Source organism: Prunus avium, chromosome 2 (genome assembly GCF_965620075.1).
Source record: "Prunus avium chromosome 2, drPruAviu1.hap1.1, whole genome shotgun sequence".
NCBI classification, from domain to species: Eukaryota; Viridiplantae; Streptophyta; class Magnoliopsida; order Rosales; family Rosaceae; genus Prunus; species Prunus avium.
Genome location: NC_142285.1, coordinates 39,490,057 through 39,508,996, shown reverse-complemented (window position 1 = coordinate 39,508,996; position 18,940 = coordinate 39,490,057). Strand labels below are relative to the sequence as shown.

The 18,940-nt window shown below is 38.8% G+C and overlaps 2 protein-coding genes across 5 annotated transcripts; both read right to left on the bottom strand.

The window, feature by feature from the left end:
* Positions 1 to 1,151: 1,151 nt before the first annotated feature.
* LOC110756660 (wall-associated receptor kinase-like 20) lies at positions 1,152 to 3,938 on the bottom strand. Its single transcript, XM_021958109.2, has 3 exons — positions 3,008 to 3,938; positions 2,849 to 2,887; positions 1,152 to 2,523 (listed from the first exon to the last, which is right to left on the bottom strand). The coding sequence occupies exons 1-3, from the start codon at positions 3,789 to 3,791 to the stop codon at positions 1,463 to 1,465; spliced, it is 1,884 nt and encodes a 627-aa protein (XP_021813801.2). The 5' UTR covers positions 3,792 to 3,938; the 3' UTR covers positions 1,152 to 1,462.
* Positions 3,939 to 4,211: 273 nt separating this feature from the next.
* LOC110756661 (ultraviolet-B receptor UVR8-like) lies at positions 4,212 to 9,887 on the bottom strand. Of its 4 annotated transcripts, XM_021958111.2 has the most exons (12): positions 9,516 to 9,887; positions 8,775 to 8,848; positions 8,590 to 8,674; positions 8,186 to 8,317; positions 7,865 to 8,101; positions 7,465 to 7,710; positions 6,985 to 7,028; positions 6,238 to 6,420; positions 5,815 to 5,905; positions 5,247 to 5,290; positions 4,961 to 5,118; positions 4,212 to 4,485 (listed from the first exon to the last, which is right to left on the bottom strand). In XM_021958111.2, the coding sequence occupies exons 1-11, from the start codon at positions 9,715 to 9,717 to the stop codon at positions 4,999 to 5,001; spliced, it is 1,458 nt and encodes a 485-aa protein (XP_021813803.1). In that variant the 5' UTR covers positions 9,718 to 9,887; the 3' UTR covers positions 4,212 to 4,485; positions 4,961 to 4,998. The 4 variants fall into 4 exon arrangements, with proteins under 4 accessions (XP_021813803.1, XP_021813802.1, XP_021813804.1 ...); XM_021958110.2 differs by lacking the exon at positions 4,212 to 4,485 and having other exon boundaries at positions 4,639 to 5,118; XM_021958112.2 differs by lacking the exon at positions 4,212 to 4,485 and having other exon boundaries at positions 4,639 to 5,118; positions 7,465 to 7,704; positions 9,516 to 9,886.
* Between the last annotated feature and the right edge of the window lie 9,053 nt (positions 9,888 to 18,940).

Here is an 18,940-nt window from a genome sequence, read left to right as displayed (position 1 = left end):
CGAGTTAATGTCAGTTGTAAATGATGAGCACGTGAAGCTAGCACAATTATTGATCGTTGATCATAATTAATGATCTTACTAAATTCACTTGCCCGCCCATGTACGACGTCTGATGCTAGCATAATCCATAGAAAATCATGTGTCATAATTCCTTTGATGTCCTCCTTGCATAGGCATAGATGTGTAATGATCACTTTAAGTACAATCAATGTCATTGCTTGCTAGTTAAAATGGTGAGGACAAACCCATATAGTCTGCGGCTCCTGTTGTATACTTTGATGTATCTTTTGGCAAAAGGAGAAAACAATGTGTGTTTGAATCTGGTCTTATTTGGGCAAAGTATACGTGGGTCAAGAGTTTTAGGCTTTACTTCATATCGTTACCAACTTTCTTAACTATCAAAATATATAGACAAGACAAGCTACCATATTTTTGGTTCAAAAACATTTAGGGGGAGGCTGTATATAGTCTACTCTCACCACTAGCGTTAGGGCATACTTACAATCTCGAGCCGAAAGAACTTACGTGTGGCACCCAATTTCCAGCTGTCACCGGTATGGATTTATGTAGGAAATTACAAATCCCACACCAACGAGGATTGTTGACAGTAGGACTCGAACATTGGTGGGACTACACATAGTGCAAGGACCTTACCAACTGAACCAACCCTCGTTGATGACAAGCTACCATTTTTAGTATAAGGTTGGAATAATTAAGAAGTGTATGATATTAATAAGATGAGGTTAGAAGAATAATCAAAATTGAGAAATTAATTAGATGGGACGAGTTTTTTTTTTGGGGGGGGAAAATGGGGTCAAATTTGAGAAGGATCAAAACTAAGACTAGCTACCTCTTTGACCAGAAACCAAAATGGGTAATGATCAGAAGGATCAAAACAAGGACCAGCTACCTCTCTGACCAGAAACCAAAATGGGTAATGATCTGAAAGAGTTGAGTGCAACCAACTAATGAGAATTTACATTTTGACCCAAAAAATAGAAAGAATGAGAATTGACATCTTTTCAAGCTGATAATTTAACTCATTACAAACTCAAATGGTATGGTCATGATGACTCATGCTATCTTTCACAATTTAAAAAGACAGAAAAAACAAACACTTTTAATCATAAAGGACCTTTAACACAAACACCTTTAATCATAAAGGACCTTTTTCTTTATTTTTTCTTTTGAAGACAAGAAATCACAAGGGAAGCCCAGGGCCCATGCCTATCTCATTTCGCCAAATCGGCTTCTTTTTTTGACTTTTGTTTTTTTAAACTTTCTGAATTGATTTCATGGTCTTGCACCAAAAGAAGAGAAACCCAACAAAAAAAGTATCTCTTCAAGGCCAAAAGCCCATCTACAAAACCCAATTACCCAAATTGAGCCCACCAAAGTATCCCATAGTTTCAAGAGTTTATTTGTTTATAGACCCTACCGCAAACTCAAACAAAACAAGAAGCTAGATCTCTACAGCCTTGGCTGTGGCAATGCTTGCAATGTACTCAATCTCCTCAACAACTTCTTTCATGGAAGGCCGGTTCTGTCGGCGTTCCTCCAAGCAACCCAATGCCAGGAACCCCAATGCCTTCATGGTGTCCAGCTCCAAAGTCTTGGCTCCCTCTTTCATCACAGGATCAATCACATCCATTAACCTCTCCTCTGCCATCATCCTCTGCGTGTAAACTGCCAGGTTTACATCATCCGCTTCCCTGGTGAAGTCTATAGCTTTCTGAGATGTCAAAAGCTCCAACAACACAACTCCAAAGCTATAAACATCGCTTTTGTCTGTCAATTGATAGTTCCTGTAATATTCAGGATCAAGATATCCAAGTGTTCCCTGAGCACATGTTGATATATGGCTTAAATCGGTTTGAGCCAAGCGGGATAACCCGAAATCAGCAACCTTTGCATTCAGCTTCTCATCGAGTAAAATGTTGCTAGACTTCACATCGCGGTGGTATATTGGAGGGACTGCTGAGAAATGGAGATAGGCAAGACCCTCGGCCGTGTCATGAGCAATTTGTAGACGCTGTGTCCAGGACAGATGTTTCCAGCCTCCGGCTTTTCGAGCTTGCAAATGTTCGAGAAGAGTTCCATTCTCAATGTACTCGTAGACCATAATTGGCTGCTCTAGCTCAACGCAACAACCAAGTAGGTGAACAAGGCTCTTGTGGTTAACTTGGCACAGAATCCGGACCTCATTGAGGACTTGGTCAGTGCCTTTGGTGTTTCCAAGCTTGGCAATCTTGACAGCCACCACAGTGCCATCTTCAAGAAATCCTTTGTAGACTTCACCGTAGCCACCGGCGCCTAGGAGGCGGTCTCTGGCGAAGCTGTTTGTTGCCCTTTTGATCTCTTTTCCGGTGAAGACTTTTGCAGCTCTGCCTCCATTGGCATTCAGGATCTCTTCACGCTCTTTGGTGAGGCGAGCTTGAGCTTCCTTGATGCGTCTGTGGCGCTTGTAGAGTAGAATGGCAATGGTGGCTGCAACTAGTGCTGCACCAATCCCAGAAGTTAAACCTGCACAAATTCCAGTTTCCTTCTTATTAACACCATAGATATAGATTTCAAGTCACTAATCAAAATGCACCCTTGGCTATGATTTGTCACCATTTTTATTCTGAGTTATCATCTAAAAAGCAAAAACAGATTAAACTAGAATGTAATTTTTATCCATGCCAATTTCCATATCAGAAATCAAATAAATATAAAATTTGAAACTCATAGTAACTTTAATGTCACATTTTGTTTCAAATTCAAAACTCCATTTTGATGACCAATTAGCAGGATTTTACATCAACAAACCAATGGCTTTAATGTGAGTGGAATTTAACCCAATCCATACCTGCTATGAGTGCAGTATTGTCCTTTGAACCAATGCTATCTGCCAAGAAAGAAAAGTCAAAGTTTCAAATATTTAGTCAGCCAAAACTAAGTTTTCACAAAGTCAACGAAAAACATTGACCAGCCACGCAAATAAACAAAACAACAACACGCAACTCACCATCAACACATAACCCAGCCACAGGGTCCCACACAAGGCCAGAGTCACAGAAGCACCTCCTCACCCCAGCGACAGCCGGGTCGGGCCCACACGTCGACTTCCCTCCATCGCTCTCACAATCCGCCTGGGTCCCGCACACGGGCTCCCTGGGAGCCACCCACTGTATCTCCACTCCCGGTTCGGGCCACCTGTCAACGGGCAAAACCGGATCCAAATTCACAAAACTCGTGTACGCGCTGCAACCCGAGTCACTGACCCGAATCATATACGAGGTCGACGAACCGCCCGCCCGAAAAGTGCAACAAAGCGGAGCTGCCTCGCAGGGGCCCACCGCCCTGGCAGTGCTTCCGTTGACGTACGAGTGGCAGAGGCTCGACGACGTGCAGTTCAAAGGCGATCGGAGCAGAGTGTCCGTACAGTTGAGGTACAGGATGGTGTTGCTGCTGGTGACGTTGAAAGGGAGCGAGTCGTTGAGCTTGAGGCCCTGGTGGGTTATATCCGATGTGACGCAGGTGTTGGAGACGAAGCTCGAGGGCCGGACTACGAGTCGTTGGGAGGAGGGGGAGATGGAGGTGATTGGGTAGGAGTTGTTGAGGGTGTCGAAGACGAGCGCGCCCGCGTCGCACCTGATCTTGTACGACTGGTCGCCGCACGTGGGGGCTGTGCTGAGCGGGTAGGGCACGGAGGTGTTGCCGCAGTCTGGGCAGCGCTGGATGCACAGTACGCACCAGGCGTACGTTAGCAGGAGCACGGCGGAGAGGAGGAGATTGGGCGCAGAGGCCATTTTTGAAAGACTGAGAGAGAGGTTGAGTGGTGATCGTGTTTTAAAAGGCGGTTGGTGGATTGGGACTGGAGGGGGTTTTGTAAAGTGGGGAAATTTGGTAGGAAATGTAAAGATTCCTCAGCTTTGAATTTTGTTTTGGTGGGAAAATTTTCTGTCGTCTTCTGACATTTTTGACGAATTAAATTTTGGGTTTGACCTTTGACTAGATTTCTTATTGTCTGGCTGCTCATGAAATTGAGTGCGGGTTAGGACAGTTACCGTGCATTTACAATCAAGTTCGAATCCATCCCGTAAATTAATTTACGTTATCGCTTATATTTAAAAAGTTTGATAATAACATATTAACACATAAATCCAAAATTTGACACATATTACATGTGTCAGCAAAATAGTCTCCATTTAACATTTTCCACTTTTCTTACATCTTTAGCTCGATGAGTCAATGAGAAGAAAATATCTCATTTCTAGAAATCAAAAAGAAAAGATACAAAAAATGCGGCCAGTTGTTTTTGAAAAAACTTGTAAAGAAGACATTTTTAAAATGGAACATAATCTTGAGAAAGTGATACGCAGATATGACAACGTGGTGAGGTCGAGAGCTTTCATCTAGAAGACCTGTGAAAGTCTTCTCTTTTGCTCATCGCGGCATGGGGGATGGATATGGAAGAAGACTTTGAATTGAATAATGGCAAACCTGCAAATTTCAACAACTTGCCATTAAAAAAGTCTTAAAACACAAGACAATAATGCATCGCCCCTAACCAATGAGCTCAGAGAAGTGCGTACTTCTGCATTGCTGATATGGATCAATATATAGTGGCATTCATTTTCCAAAACAAAACCAAGAAACAAAAGGAAGAACAATTCACTCACATTTCGAAACAATTACATAATTTCAAATTTCAAGGCGTTTGATTACATCACAGCTACTTCCAATTGCATAAAATATAATATACACAATGGATTGAAAATGTTGTACATCTTGGAACTGATACACATCATGGATCATAACCGTATCAGAGATCAGGATCGGGGCAATCGTGAAGAACCACTGCCATGAAAGAATGAGCAGTACATGCATATACATACATAATACATATGCATATGTATATACAAACTACTGTATGTACATGTTACTCAATAGCTACCAGCTGTTCAATGAACACTACCTAACAAAACTGTACCATGGCCTCCGGACTAGAAGAACTCAAGTGGGTTCAGCAAGTAGCAAGGTATGCCACCAGCCACATGCCACATTTTTTGGCACACATCCATCAATTGTGACTTGAGCCGGAATGTTGCGGTCGATCACATCACCCAAGCCAAGCTGGCCATTTTCACCCAAAAACCAGTGTTAGACTTGTAAGGAAATACAAGAAATGACAACATCAGTGCAAAATACATTTCATAGCATGATATGGCGTGAAGTATTTATTAATGACAACTGAATCATACCTGACCGTACTTGTTCCATCCCCAGCCGAAAACTTTACCATCGTCTTCATGAAGCAGGAGCATAAGAAAGGATGAAACACAGATAAGTAAGAATCCCTTTAGGTGACAATTCACATAAGTTTAAATTTCAATCATCTTCTATATTGAAATTATGATGTCAAAACTGTAATGTCTCTATGCATGCTTGATTGAGACCTACTGATAGTTTTGTAAATTCAAATTACCATTACTGATATTTCCACCTACATCGATATTTTCATCCTTAATACCTACACAACTTTCACTATAGTTGGTGTTCCCAACCCATATAGACTTGGGAATTTTCCAAGGACTTGTGAAGGCTCTTATTAGTTGGACGAAATTTCTGTTTTTCTTTCTCCACCTTTCATTTCCTGTTGTCTGGGCTAATGGAGACGCACACATACAACCAAACATATGGAGGTAATCATATTTTCATAACCACATTAAGATTGGACTCCATTTCTTATTAAGCATAAAGAAAGATAAAGTCACTTATCAAGTTATCATAAAAGAGTACGGGAGCTTGTCAAAGTGGAAGGTAACATACCTGTGATTATGGTACTATGACGTGCTCCACAGGAAACAATCTTTGCATTTGTATTTTCCAGACTTGGAGCATCCAAAAGTCTTGGTATAGTCTGGTTTGCAATTCAAGAAAGTTCAATTGGACAATTTCTCTAATAACAAAGACTATTTGTCAACATGAAAGCTATAATGCAACCAATGAATATTGGTAATGATGATTTGAAAGTAATACAAAAAGTAGCCACATCAAGATGATTGATTAATCTAATTTATGTTACCCTACCAATATACTATCACCATTTCATGGTAAAGTAAGCACAAAATTAAGTTACCATCTCGTTTGGTATTTGCCTGAACGGCCAATCTATGAATCAAGAAAATCATATCACATTCTAGTAACCTTACGTCCTCTCAATTAATGAGAAGATAGTAAACTTAAATTTACCTCAGCTTGATCAGCTCCAGTTCCCAGCTGTCCAAACTGATTCCCGCCAAATGCATAAACATCACCATCAGCTGAAATGCAGACAGTGTGCCACAGTCCTGCAGCAACACCCTCTATCCGGATACCCAGTAGTGAAGATACACAAACCGGGCTTAATTCGTCATCTGTGCTTCCTTGCCCACACTTGACCAAAACAAAAAAATGACAAGGAAATTAGTTTTACACCTTGATTTTTTACTCGCCAAACTGTGCAGCAACAGTGCAACATAGGTAATATTGAGAAGGAACAGAATAGATTAATCCCTTTCGAGTGAACCTCATCTTGAGCACCTACAGTGCTTTTTCTCCACCATTCCTACATTACCTACATATTGATACCATAGAATGGTTAATATTTGGGGAACTCCAGCCAGTGTTGGCGATGGATGGATACATGGATTAAAAATTTAGACATTCCAGCTGAATTAGTAGACCAGTTACATTTTGTTGAGGCACTATAGCGAAATGGTTTTATACAATGGTGCTTATAATTAACAGTTTTAAGATCAATAAACCAAATCCATTACGATCAATGACTTTTCACTATCCAGAAATCAGTTGGGCAGAAGGATGAAATACAACTAATCCACATCAATGCTGTTCCCAGTAAAGAGAAAATATTTCCACAATAATAGTTTCAAGAAGAAGAGAAAGCATAAGGCAAGGAGGCATTCTGAGCAAAAGAGTTCAGTAATGAAGAAAACTCACCTGTCCATACAGCCCCCAACCAAAAGTAAGTACTGCTCCAGCATCTGGAATGCAATAAATCACCAAAAAAAAATGTAAAGACAGCTAAAAGGCCACAATCTAGGCATGCAACCATTTAACACCTCAGTCGTACTACATGTTACACCAACCATAAGTAATGCTGATCCTGTCATAAATCAATTCTAACTCCCAACTCATACAGTGTATAACTATGTAGTCTCAAAAACGGCTTCCATAATTCCAATGACTGATAATCCTCCTGCGCTATGTCTACCAAGTATAGTCAACTTAGTTTAGCAACAATTGTGGTTTATTCTTCCTTACGTTTAGTCTGTTACTTCTTACATCTCACATATTAAAGGTAAAAATACCAATTGAGTATTTGAGACTAATTACAGACCTTGTCAGTAACATAGAAGTATTATCCAGCTTCGATTCCCTTGCATAAACATGATTGGAGAAAGAACTCAAGATTATTACCTGTGATTACTGCACTATGTCGCCCTCCACATGCAATCCCTTTCACATAATTACCAGGAACTCGAAGACCAAGTCCCTCCGAACCCATGGTTCCTCGAGGCAGTGCTGCAGATCTATCTTTTCCATAAGAAGAGGACTCAGTGCAAGGTACAGGATGAGGAGAGGACACCATACGTATCCGGGAGCCCAGACCAAGCTGCCCTTCACCTCCATAGCCCCATCCCCACACTTGTCCTATATCTGAAACTTTTGGAAATCAGGACACATCATATACATTGCTTTAAATAATAGATCTCCTATATTTCTAACTTGATAATGCATTCCACACCTTATTCCATGACAACAATGCAAAGAGACTATGCATCATATACAAGGATAAATCAAAGCAGGGCAAAAGTACCTGATAATGCCAAAGTATGGCGCCCTCCAGCAGCAACAGTGGCTATTCTAACTCCTGGGTTCAATGTCACAAGGCATGGCAATGCTGAGAGAGGTTCATCACCAGATGATGAACTTTCAGCCGCTTGCTTTGCCGAAGATAATCTTCTTCGCTTTGTACTTTCTTCTCCAGATCCTCGAGGATCACTAACAGAAAATGCCCCGCCAGTGGATTGTGAGCCTTGAGAGCGAGGGCTAACTATATCATGACCAAATATAAGTCAGTAATGGATGAACAAAATCTTTTGCCATTGTCATGACAAAGAGGCCAAAATTAAATTACCTTGCTCGTTCAAATAAGAACTCTGCCTTTCAATTGCATCCTTTTCAACGTTTGCACCCATAGGTTGCTCTCCAAGCAACTTTCCAGACGGAACACACTCTTTCCATCCCCATGTGTAAACTCCTCCAATATCTGCATTGAAACTAAAATTTCTTGAATGGATCCAGTACGCATAATAGCTTAAAAATGATGGAAAATAGATAAATTGAAATCGCTTCCATAATTGAACCAGGTGGTCTATTCTTGTGTGCTTAATTCGCACCCCCTTGGTGTCTTTTAAAGAACTAACTTGTCAGAAAGAGAAGTGGGAGGAGCGGGGGGAGTTACCAAGCTGGATGGCTTGGTCTGCTTCTAAACCATTACTCACTAGGTTGATCAAAATGGAGCTAGGAAATCAATATTACCTGTGACTGCAACACAATGAGCCCAACCGGCGGCAGCTTTTACTATAGAAGCATCAGTTGGAAGAGGAAAAGGCTCCGGATTTTCCTTAACAAGTGAAATTTAAAAGAACGCTGGTTAGTTCCACCAAGAAGCAAAAGAACTCAATGACAATGAATGAACTAAGTATTGTGAAGTGCTCCATTACCCCATGCTTCCCAGATGTCACATAGCTTTGACCTAGATCATCTGTTGAACCCCATGTAATAATCTTTCCATACTCTAGGTGAAAGTATAACAATGAAGAATCATGAGCAAAACGAAACGTACTTCGCAAAAGAACCTTTAAAGGAAAACATATACAAACATATATGGTAAAACTAAAACAGCCATATTGGGAAGAAAAATAATAAAATGTATCAAGCCCCTGAAATTGAAGTTGATAGTTCAAAAGCAAACAACTTTCCTCCAAACCAAATGACAAATGGAGTAAGTTAATTTTGAGAAGGAAATGACAGAACGCTGAAACCATGAAAAACAAAAACAAAAATTTCTTCCCCAACTTGAAATGTGGAAATGAAAATGAGAAAAGATACGGAAACAAATAAAGCAGTCAATTTTTAAAACACTGACAAAACAAGAGAAAAAATAAATATACCCAAGTAACTAACTTTACTAAGCTGTGTGTTTTCTAGAGCAATCAAATTACTAAGAAACAAAAAATTTCTAGCTCTACTTCCATTTATTTTCCCACATTTCCCAGCAACCAAACAGAGGATAAATGTAGTTAGTCAGTCAAAGAAGGTCACCCGTGGTCAAATTTTCCCACACACCAACTCAATCAGCAACATTACCAACTCCAATAACCTAAACCAGCTACGACCTTCGAAACTCAAAAATTAAGATTTTTAAGCTAAAATCAGACTAATAAAGAGAAAGAAGAAAGCACCAGAAAGCGCCATGGCGAAGCCGCAACCGCCTCCACACACATCCTTCCACGTGTACTCCGCGCCGGGCGTCCGCACGATGGTCGGCGACAAAAGAGGCGACCTTTGCGGTAGAGCTCCAGGAAGATAGCCCCACATGAACACCACCTTCTCTTTCTCCTCTTCCATTTTTACTTCTTCTTCAAAATTTTCCTCCCCATTCATCGCTGGTATAGTTTGAAAAACAAACAAGGGGAAAAGAAAGCAAAGTGAGATTTTTTTTATTTATTTTTTTTTCGAGTTTCCTTTTCGGGGTTTTCTCTGTGATTTTGTTGAAGTTTCTGTCTGGAGAGAGAAATGTTGAGAGTTTTTTAAGCTCGGTGTGTGGACTTTTAAAGTGTGTTTCGAAAGTGCCCTAATTGCAAATGGGGCCGTATCATTTTCAGGAAAACGGGGACGCCACGTCGGATGCCCGCATGGTTATGTGGACACGTGGCTCGTTTTGGACCCCTAGTTGCTTCGGCCATTGCCAGCCAGTAGTTCCCGGAAGTTTCTGGAAGGTCGGTAAGCCTCTCCAAACTCCATAGGCAATGCCTAGGAGCTGGCGTGGCCTTCTCATTATCACACCACGTGTTGGCATCTGATGCGAGCTCCAATCATTATGTCCTGCCACGCGTCCGCATCTTTGATTGGGACCTTTCAAGAATGTCGACTGTTGGTGGGTTTTTTTTTTAAAATTCTTTTTCTGAATTAATATAATGATAAAATAAAATCCTAAATAATGAAACTTTATTTATTTACATTTTTTCTAACCTAAATTCTGTTTCTTCGCCTATCTTCTCAAATCAAATAAAAATAATTATATCTAGTTCTAATGGTTTAGGAGAAAGAATTATATGTGGTGTACTATTAATTTTCTTTCCCTTTCCTTACGATATTTTTGCCTTTAAATGGCATTTTCAAAGGATGCCAACAACTTGGCCATGATAGGTCCATATTTTTCAGTTGAAATTTTTGGAATATAAATCCCAATGCCTCACTCTCACGGCTATATCTATCTCTCTACTTTTTTTTCTTTGTTTGGCAAAGTCTAAGGATGCGTGCCAACCAACAAGTTGCAACTTTAAACTTTCAAAGATTTATGTCGCGGTCTTTCACGAAGATATTAATACACGAACCAAATTAGTCAAACGGTTTTCATACACATTATATAATGGTAAAATTGAATGAGATATTATTGAATGAGATATTTGCTTCAACTAAAAATAGTAACATCATGGTTATGTAGTCGTGATCTGCTTAAGATAATATGATCTATATTCATAGACATCACGTAATCTACTCATGAATTCTTAACAATTGGTGTCATAGTCAAGTTTCAATACGCAATAAGGCTGGATTAAGATGATCATAAACATGATATAAAAGGATTATGCTTTTTAAGAATAATTCGCAATGCAATTCAATAAGGGAGATTCACTATTATACCCAATATAGGAGCCTAAGACTGTAATTGATTTCTTAAAACAAACTCAACCCCAAAACCTCATAAAAAAGCACAAAACACTCAATAGGATATCAAAGTAATTTAATAATCAAAATTAAATTCAATAAGGTCAGCTGTCATTTTTTTGGGCTAATTTATAGAAATTAAATGGTGAACGGTTTATTTATAGTTTTAGTGCTAAGAATGAATGAGTATTTAACTAAATATCTCATTCAATAATAAGGTAGAGAGTAGAGAGTAGAGAGTAGAGAGTAGAGAGTAGAGAGTATAAACTCCATCACATAACTAACTTTGCAACCACTTGTCTTGTTGTGTTGTGTTGTTTTGTTTGGACATGTCATTGACCAAAGTCTAATTGATTTGACACGTGCAAGTGGCCCAGCCCAAAACAATAAGCGCCTGAACCACCTGAAGAGAGCGTTGGATAGACCACAAACCACTGATTATTTAGTGGTGGATCGGGTACGGATCCGTAAGACCACTCGTTTGGTCTGTGTACGGCACAATCACTCTATATTTGGGCCTCACAAAACAGAAATGGCAACATTCGCCACCCATCTAATTGGCCCGCCACATTTAGACCAGTACCTAGCAAGGAATCAGGTTGACAACCGAAGTAGGAACTCCTATTTTCATATCAATCACAATTTGATATGTGTTTAGAGATTTTTCTTTTTATATTTTTGATAAATTATTTTAACACATGTGTCAAATTGAAATTTAAAGGAAATAAGAATGTCCCCTTTTAGAAAAGAAGCGAAGTAGCATCGTAATGAATTATTTACCCTAATACGAGAGAATGGATAATCGTTTGATACAATAACCAAAACAATCTTTGCATTTTGTTTGAATTCCCACTATAGAAATCCAAAAAGTCTTCAATGAAAAAAGATACGTACAATTTATTCTCACAACCAACTTATCACATCAAAGCAGTGGCGAAGCCAGGATTTCATGAGTTTGGGGGCCTCTCACAAAATATAAATAATAAAAACTTCGAACTCACAAGACATCAAAACATCAAAAATCATATTGTCTATAGTGTCTATTCATTACAATCATAGTTGTCCAAGTTAACTTCCGTAGTTTGGTTTGAACTACTTTCATTTTTCTTTTGACTCTTTGCTGGTGACGACTCCACTAACTCAGACTTTGATTTTCTTTTGAAAAATCTTTCCATAACTGAAACACATATATGAACTAAATTTAAATTGAAACAATTATGAACATCTTCTCAAACTTATAAACCAAAGCAAATTGAGCATTCAATTCAAAGCAATATATTAATCAAACCAATAGAGAATTATATATATAGAAATTTATAAATTAAAATTAAAATTTCACCAACACAAGTTCACAATTGCATTAAAGGGATAAACAATTACATACTACGCAAGAAAAATTAAAAGAGATAGATAAATACATACTTGGAGTTGAATAGCGATTTACTAAATATCGCCAAAGCTTTTTCCATTTGGTAATCTACACATAAATTGAAAGACCCATTAAAATCAATAGAAATAAAAAAAACTTGATAATATAATTAGAATTTGAGAAGAAAAAAAACTCATAAGCAACTGGCTAGTCTGGTCGTGTTTCTGACCCGGGAAAAAAGAAAAAGATTTAAATTTATTGATTTATACAAGAAGACAATATATAATAATAATAATAATTCTAATCCTTTTAGGAATATGTAATGTATGATTTTGGGATATTTGGCTTGGCTGGTCAATAGGGCCCACGTTGAAATCACTTTTGGCTGAAATCTACTTTGGCTGCTGGACCATGCCACTATGGCTTAACTTCGGCTGAAATCTTCTTTGGCCCATATGGCTTCTAAATATGTAGCCAAACTCCAGAATACTAGTACTAATTTCTTTTTAAATAAAATTTCAGTGGGGGCCAGTGACTGCACTGGTCCCCATGTGCCTCCGCCACTGCATGAAAGTATGATCTATTACAGTATCAGAGCGACTTGCCCTGTATGAGAAAGGTAGACGTCATGAGCAGACGTGATTGAAATAGTAGGACACACAATCGTACCATCTTAATATATTTTTTCTTTTCATAATTTTGGATAATGTGGTTGGAAGGACATGTCCAATACTTCGAAGTAGGGTTCAAATTTCAAGTAAGCAAATCATGAGGCTAGGAATACATATTTGATGATCGAATTTAAGGGGGGGCCAGTCCCCACAATCAAGTGGTTGTTGATACGGATCCTTAACACCACACATATTAGACTGAAGTCTTCTTACTCCTAGTCTTACACATATTTCATGTTTGCGCCTCATATGTGTAACGTACCTGCCTATTAGACATGGTACCCCAAATGTATCAAATCCGGGCCCTTCAATTATATGTGTTCACTTCTTAATCATTCAAAATGGTCACACAAACTCATCGTGTGGCTGAGAAGAGGGAGGTCCATCCGATCCCCTGCAGGAGGCCCTACAGTGTTATTGTGTGGTGGTTTTTGTGTTTTGGATGATGATCACTTGGGATTAGAGATTGTTATTCGAACACATGTTGCTTATTGGCACCTCTAGTTTTGGATTTATAATCAATTTTCATGGGGTCACTTTGAGAACTGAGATTGCGTTTGTTGAGTGAGTTTCAGGGTAGGGGGCCATATCTACCGTTGCTATTGGTATTGTCCTCCTCGGGTTGTTAGGATATTTATCCTTTTGGGGGTTTTCTATGATAATGTTTTGAGGAGGACACTTTGTTTTTCTCCATTTAGTTCTTGTTAAGTTTTCCAATTAATGAAGTCCATTATTATTTTGATTATAAAAAATAAAAACTTGAAACTTTGTTCAAAATAAAAGTATCACTGTATCACTCCGCGCAACACGTAAAAACTATGTTGTGAGAAGGTATGCCAACCAATTATTGTAAACCCTAAAGCACTTCCACCCAATTGCCATGACAAAAGGTGAGGGAAAGCCATTTTTCAATTATTTTATTATTTTTATTGGCTGCTGATGTCAGAGTCGTCACGCGGGCCTAGGCGACCTGCCCAGGCTTCCCCTTGCCGCTGGAAGTGCTCTAATCATGCCTCTACAACCTGCCTCAAGGAACGTACAAACTATCTCTCTCACAGAGTCTATAAATGGATCTCAAAATTCCTGAAGCAACAGTAAGTTCCACAGCAGAGCCACCTTAAAACACAAAACAGAAGCTAGCTAAGAGAGAAAAGAGATAGCTCGATGGAAAGCCAGAAAACCAACGGTAGCGTGAGCTTCTTCAAGATGCCGCTCCACTACCCAAGATATACCAAGAAGGACTATCAGGACATGCCTGAGTGGAAGGTCAACCGGCTTCTTGCCGAGTATGGGTTGTCTACCATGGGTGACTTGTCTCACAAGAGAGAGTTTGCAATGGGTGCCTTTCTCTGGCCTGAGCAGCGCCATGATCCAAACCCTTCTTCATAATCATACCATAATTCTCTTAGAGAAAAAAAAAGTTCAAAAAGCTAGCTTGCTACTTCTTGTAGCACCTACTTTTGAAATGAAGCACCTTTTATGTATTCTGCATAATATCAGATCTTCTCCTAGTTCTTTTTTTCCTAAATTGAGTGATGAATTTTGTTTCCAATTACAATAGTGCATTCACTTTAGTAGCCCAAATGAACTCAAGAGGAAGAAAAAAATTACCGAAATAAATCTAATATTGAATTCATTTTCAACTAGTAAAGCCACCTTAGTTCCCTATCCTATCAAAACTGTGCACAAAAACAAAGAATTTCCACTTAAAATAATCAAGGATAACAACTCTCAGTAAACCAAAGATCTCAGAAGGGGGTGTTATTTCAACAAAATGTAGAACAAAAATTGAATAAAAGAAAGATAACTTCAACACTCAGACCCAAGATATTTAGAGCCATTTCTGTAATAATATAATTCCGTTCAAAATGACAGTCTACCTACAAATTCTACATGAAGCACAATGTAACACATTCAAATCTCAGTTCACTTCCAAAAGAGCCCCCCCCCCCCACCAAACCTGATATAACAAAAGAAATGACATCGAAACTTTATACAAGGAGTGTCTAACACAATGGGAAATGATAAGTGACTATTATCCGCATGCCATTCATAGCTACCGTTTTGTTCCTAAGACCACTCCTTTCAGGTTTGTGGCGCCTAAAGTTAACTACATACACTAATACCGCCGCCTCACACGCCTTCCATTGGGATTTGCTGATTCTGCTACAGCCCCGCCACCATCTGCTGGCAAGTCTAGCCCATATATGCTGCTGCCACTCCTCTTCCTACTTGACAGAAGACTTGAACTCTCATCCACTGCTGCAAATGTCTCTAGCAACTCCAGCAACATTGAGGGGCAGCTCTCTTCTAGATGCTTGTACCCATCTGATTGCATCACAGCTGCAAAACATACGGGGATTCATTGGGTCAAATATCCAATTTTACACCACAAAGAACCACGAAATGAAAACAGTTGCATGCAAAGTAAATGAGGAAGAATTCCTTTACGGAAGGATGAGATAAATGTATAACTTCCACAGCAGCAGTGGATGTGGAAAATACAAGCTTTGAGAATGAACACATGAAAATTAGTATATGTCCAGAGGTACGTAGTAACATAAATTCATGTTGCCATAAAAAAATTTGTCCATATTCATATCCCATGCATCGCTAAGAAAAGTTAAACCAAAATTTCAGTAAAATAACCACCATTCAACGACGGGACAATGAGCAACTAGTGTCAAATTAATATAGTAAATCCTTCTAGGAACTGATGTTTGAGTATAGTTAGAGATTTTCATACCAATCATAATTTGAAATGTGTTTAGAGATTTTTCTTTTTGTATTTTTGATGAATTATTTTTGCATATGAGTCAAACATGGATTTATAGAAAATAGGAATGTCCCCTTTCAGGAAAGAAGGGAAGTAGCATCCCAATGAATTTTTTTGGCCCTAATACGAGAGAATGGATAATCGTTCGTTACGAGAACCAAAACAATGTTCACATTTTGTTTGAATTCCCACTATAGAAATCCAAACAGAAAGTCTTCAATGAAACAAGATACGTACAATTTATTCTCACCATCAACTTATTACATGAAAGTATGATCTTTTATAGTTATAGAGCGCTTTGCCCTGTATGTGGACACATATGGCACAAATGCGAGTCTTGCCTTTTTCCATTTCTATAAAAATTAATACGTCATGAGCAGACGTGATTGAAATAGTAGGACACACAATCGTACCATCCTAATTTTTTTTTCTTCTTCGTAATTTTGGATAATGTGGTTGGAAGGACATGTCCAACGCTTCGAAGTAGGGTTCATATTTCAGGTAAGCAAATCATGAGGCTAGGAATACATATTTGATGATTGAATTTAAGGGGGCCCCAGTCCCCACAATCAAGAGGTGGTAACTATTTCAAGTGGTTGTTGATACGGATCCTAGACACCACACATATTAGACTGAAGTCTTCTTACTCTTAGTCTTACACATATTTCATGTTTGATCCTCATACCCAAATGTATCAAATCCGGGCCCTGCAATTATATGTTCACTTCTTAATCATTCAAAATGTTCACACAAACTCATCGTGTGGCTGAGAAGAGGGAGGTCCATCCGATCCCATGCAGGAGGCCCTACAGTGTTATTGTGTGGTGGGTTTTGTGTTTTGGATGATGATCATATGGAATTAGAGATTGTTATTCGAACACATGTTGCTTATTGGCACCTCTAGTTTTGGATTTATAATCAATTTTCATGGGGTCACTTTGAGAGCTGAGATTGCATTTGTTGAGTGAGTTTCAGGGTAGGGGCCATATATCTACCGTTTCTATCGGTATTATCCTCCTCAGTTTGTTAGGATTTTTCTCCCTTGGGGGTTTTCTATGACAATGTTTTAATGAGGACACTTTGTTTTGCTCCATTTAGTTATTGTGAAGTTTTCCAATTAATGAATTTTATTATTATTTTGAATATAAAAAATAAAAACTTGAAACTTTGTTTAAAATAAAAGTACCAATGTATCACACGACCTAAAAATTCAACACGTAAATACTATGCTGTGAGAAGGTATGCCAACCAATTGTTGTGAATCCTAAGAGCACTTCCACCCATTTGTCATGGTAAAGGACAAGGGGAGGCAAATGCTGTTACTATTCACATGAATAGTGTCAGCCCTCGCAAAAGGCAAAGTGTGTTTTCACCCATTGCCATGGAAAATGGCAATTACTATTCACTTTAGATGATTTATTTTTTTTTATACATAAACCCTAGTTTTGATGTGGGAAGTAAAGAATATGGTTAGGTATTTATAAATAAAAAAATAAAAAAATTCTGTATTATTTGATTTTTTTTATTTTAATTGACTGCTGACATCAGTATTATGTGACTTGTCCAAGCAGCAGCACAAGCTGGATTTGCCCGGGTTGGTGGGCCCCACACCTTGCCTTTGCGCACTGGAGCCATCACGTGGGCCTAGGCCCTCTCCTGCCCGGGCTTCCCCTTGCCGCTGGAAGTGCTCTAATCATGCCTCTACAACCTGCCTCAAGGAACGTACAAACTATCTCTCTCACAGAGTCTATAAATGGATCTCAAAATTCCTGAAGCAACAGTAAGTTCCACAGCAGAGCCACCTAAAAACACAAAACAGAAGCTAGCTAAGAGAGAAAAGAGATAGCTCGATGGAAAGCCAGAAAACCAACGGTAGCGTGAGCTTCTTCAAGATGCCGCTCCACTACCCAAGATATACCAAGAAGGACTATCAGGACATGCCTGAGTGGAAGGTCAACCGGCTTCTTGCCGAGTATGGGTTGTCTACCAAGGGTGACTTGGCTCACAAGAGACAGTTTGCAATGGGTGCCTTTCTCTGGCCTGAGCTGCGCTATGATCCAAACCCTTCTTCATAATCATACCATAATTCTCTTAGAGAAAAAAAAGTTCAAATAGCTAGCTTGCTAATTGTTGTGGTACCTACTTTGAAATGAAGCATCTTTTATGTATTCTGCATAATATCATATCTTCTCCTAGGGATCCCGAGCTTTTGCATTTAGATTTCGTGCATTTACTCACATTTAGTTTAATCTCAACCATCACAAAAATCCAAATGGTTGAAAGTCAAGTGACATCGGCTATCTTAACTTTAATATTATTTACGGTGTTAATGTTTTTCTGCTTGCTGTCTTCTTCTTCAATTGTTGTTGGTTTCTTTGCTTTTTATTCCTCCGACTTACAGGAAAACATGGACTATTAACTATGTTTCTAATGGCAGGAAAATAGGCAATTGATTAACCCATTGCACAACCCTCGTATTGTAGTTTCCACTTGTGCCCAGAACTCTCTTTTTTGGTCGAAAATGACCAGAAACCTTCAACAATGACAAAAAGGAGAAAGAAAGAGACACAATGCTTAAACCCAACAAGCTAATGGAGGTGGGACACTCAAATCTGAATTGTTTTTTAAACACAAAATCTGATAAAAAAATAATTTGGAAAACAGATGGGGAAGTTGGGATTAAATCAAAATTGGTTGAAACCAACCCCCAACTTCCAGTAAACAAAGCCAACGACACCAAATTTTATCCAGACATATGATGCTCCGGGCTCACAGATCCATTGAAATAAACTTCTCGGACGATTAAAAAAGAACGAATGCAGTTGTGTGGTGATGGATTGAGAGCCAAGGTACTAGTAAAAGTCGTAAAGTAACGGAGTTAGTCATCATTTTTTATAAAAAAAGATCAACTAAAATTAAGGTATGTGGCTTTATTTTTAACCATTGGATTATTGTAATGGTTGAGATTAAACTAAATGCGAGTAAAAGCACGAAACCTAAATGCTGAGACTCGGGATCCCATATGGTAGTAGTTTTTTTTTCCTAAATTGAATGATGAATTTTGTTTCCAATTACAATAGTGCATTGCATTCACCTTAGTAGCCCAAATGAACTCAAGAG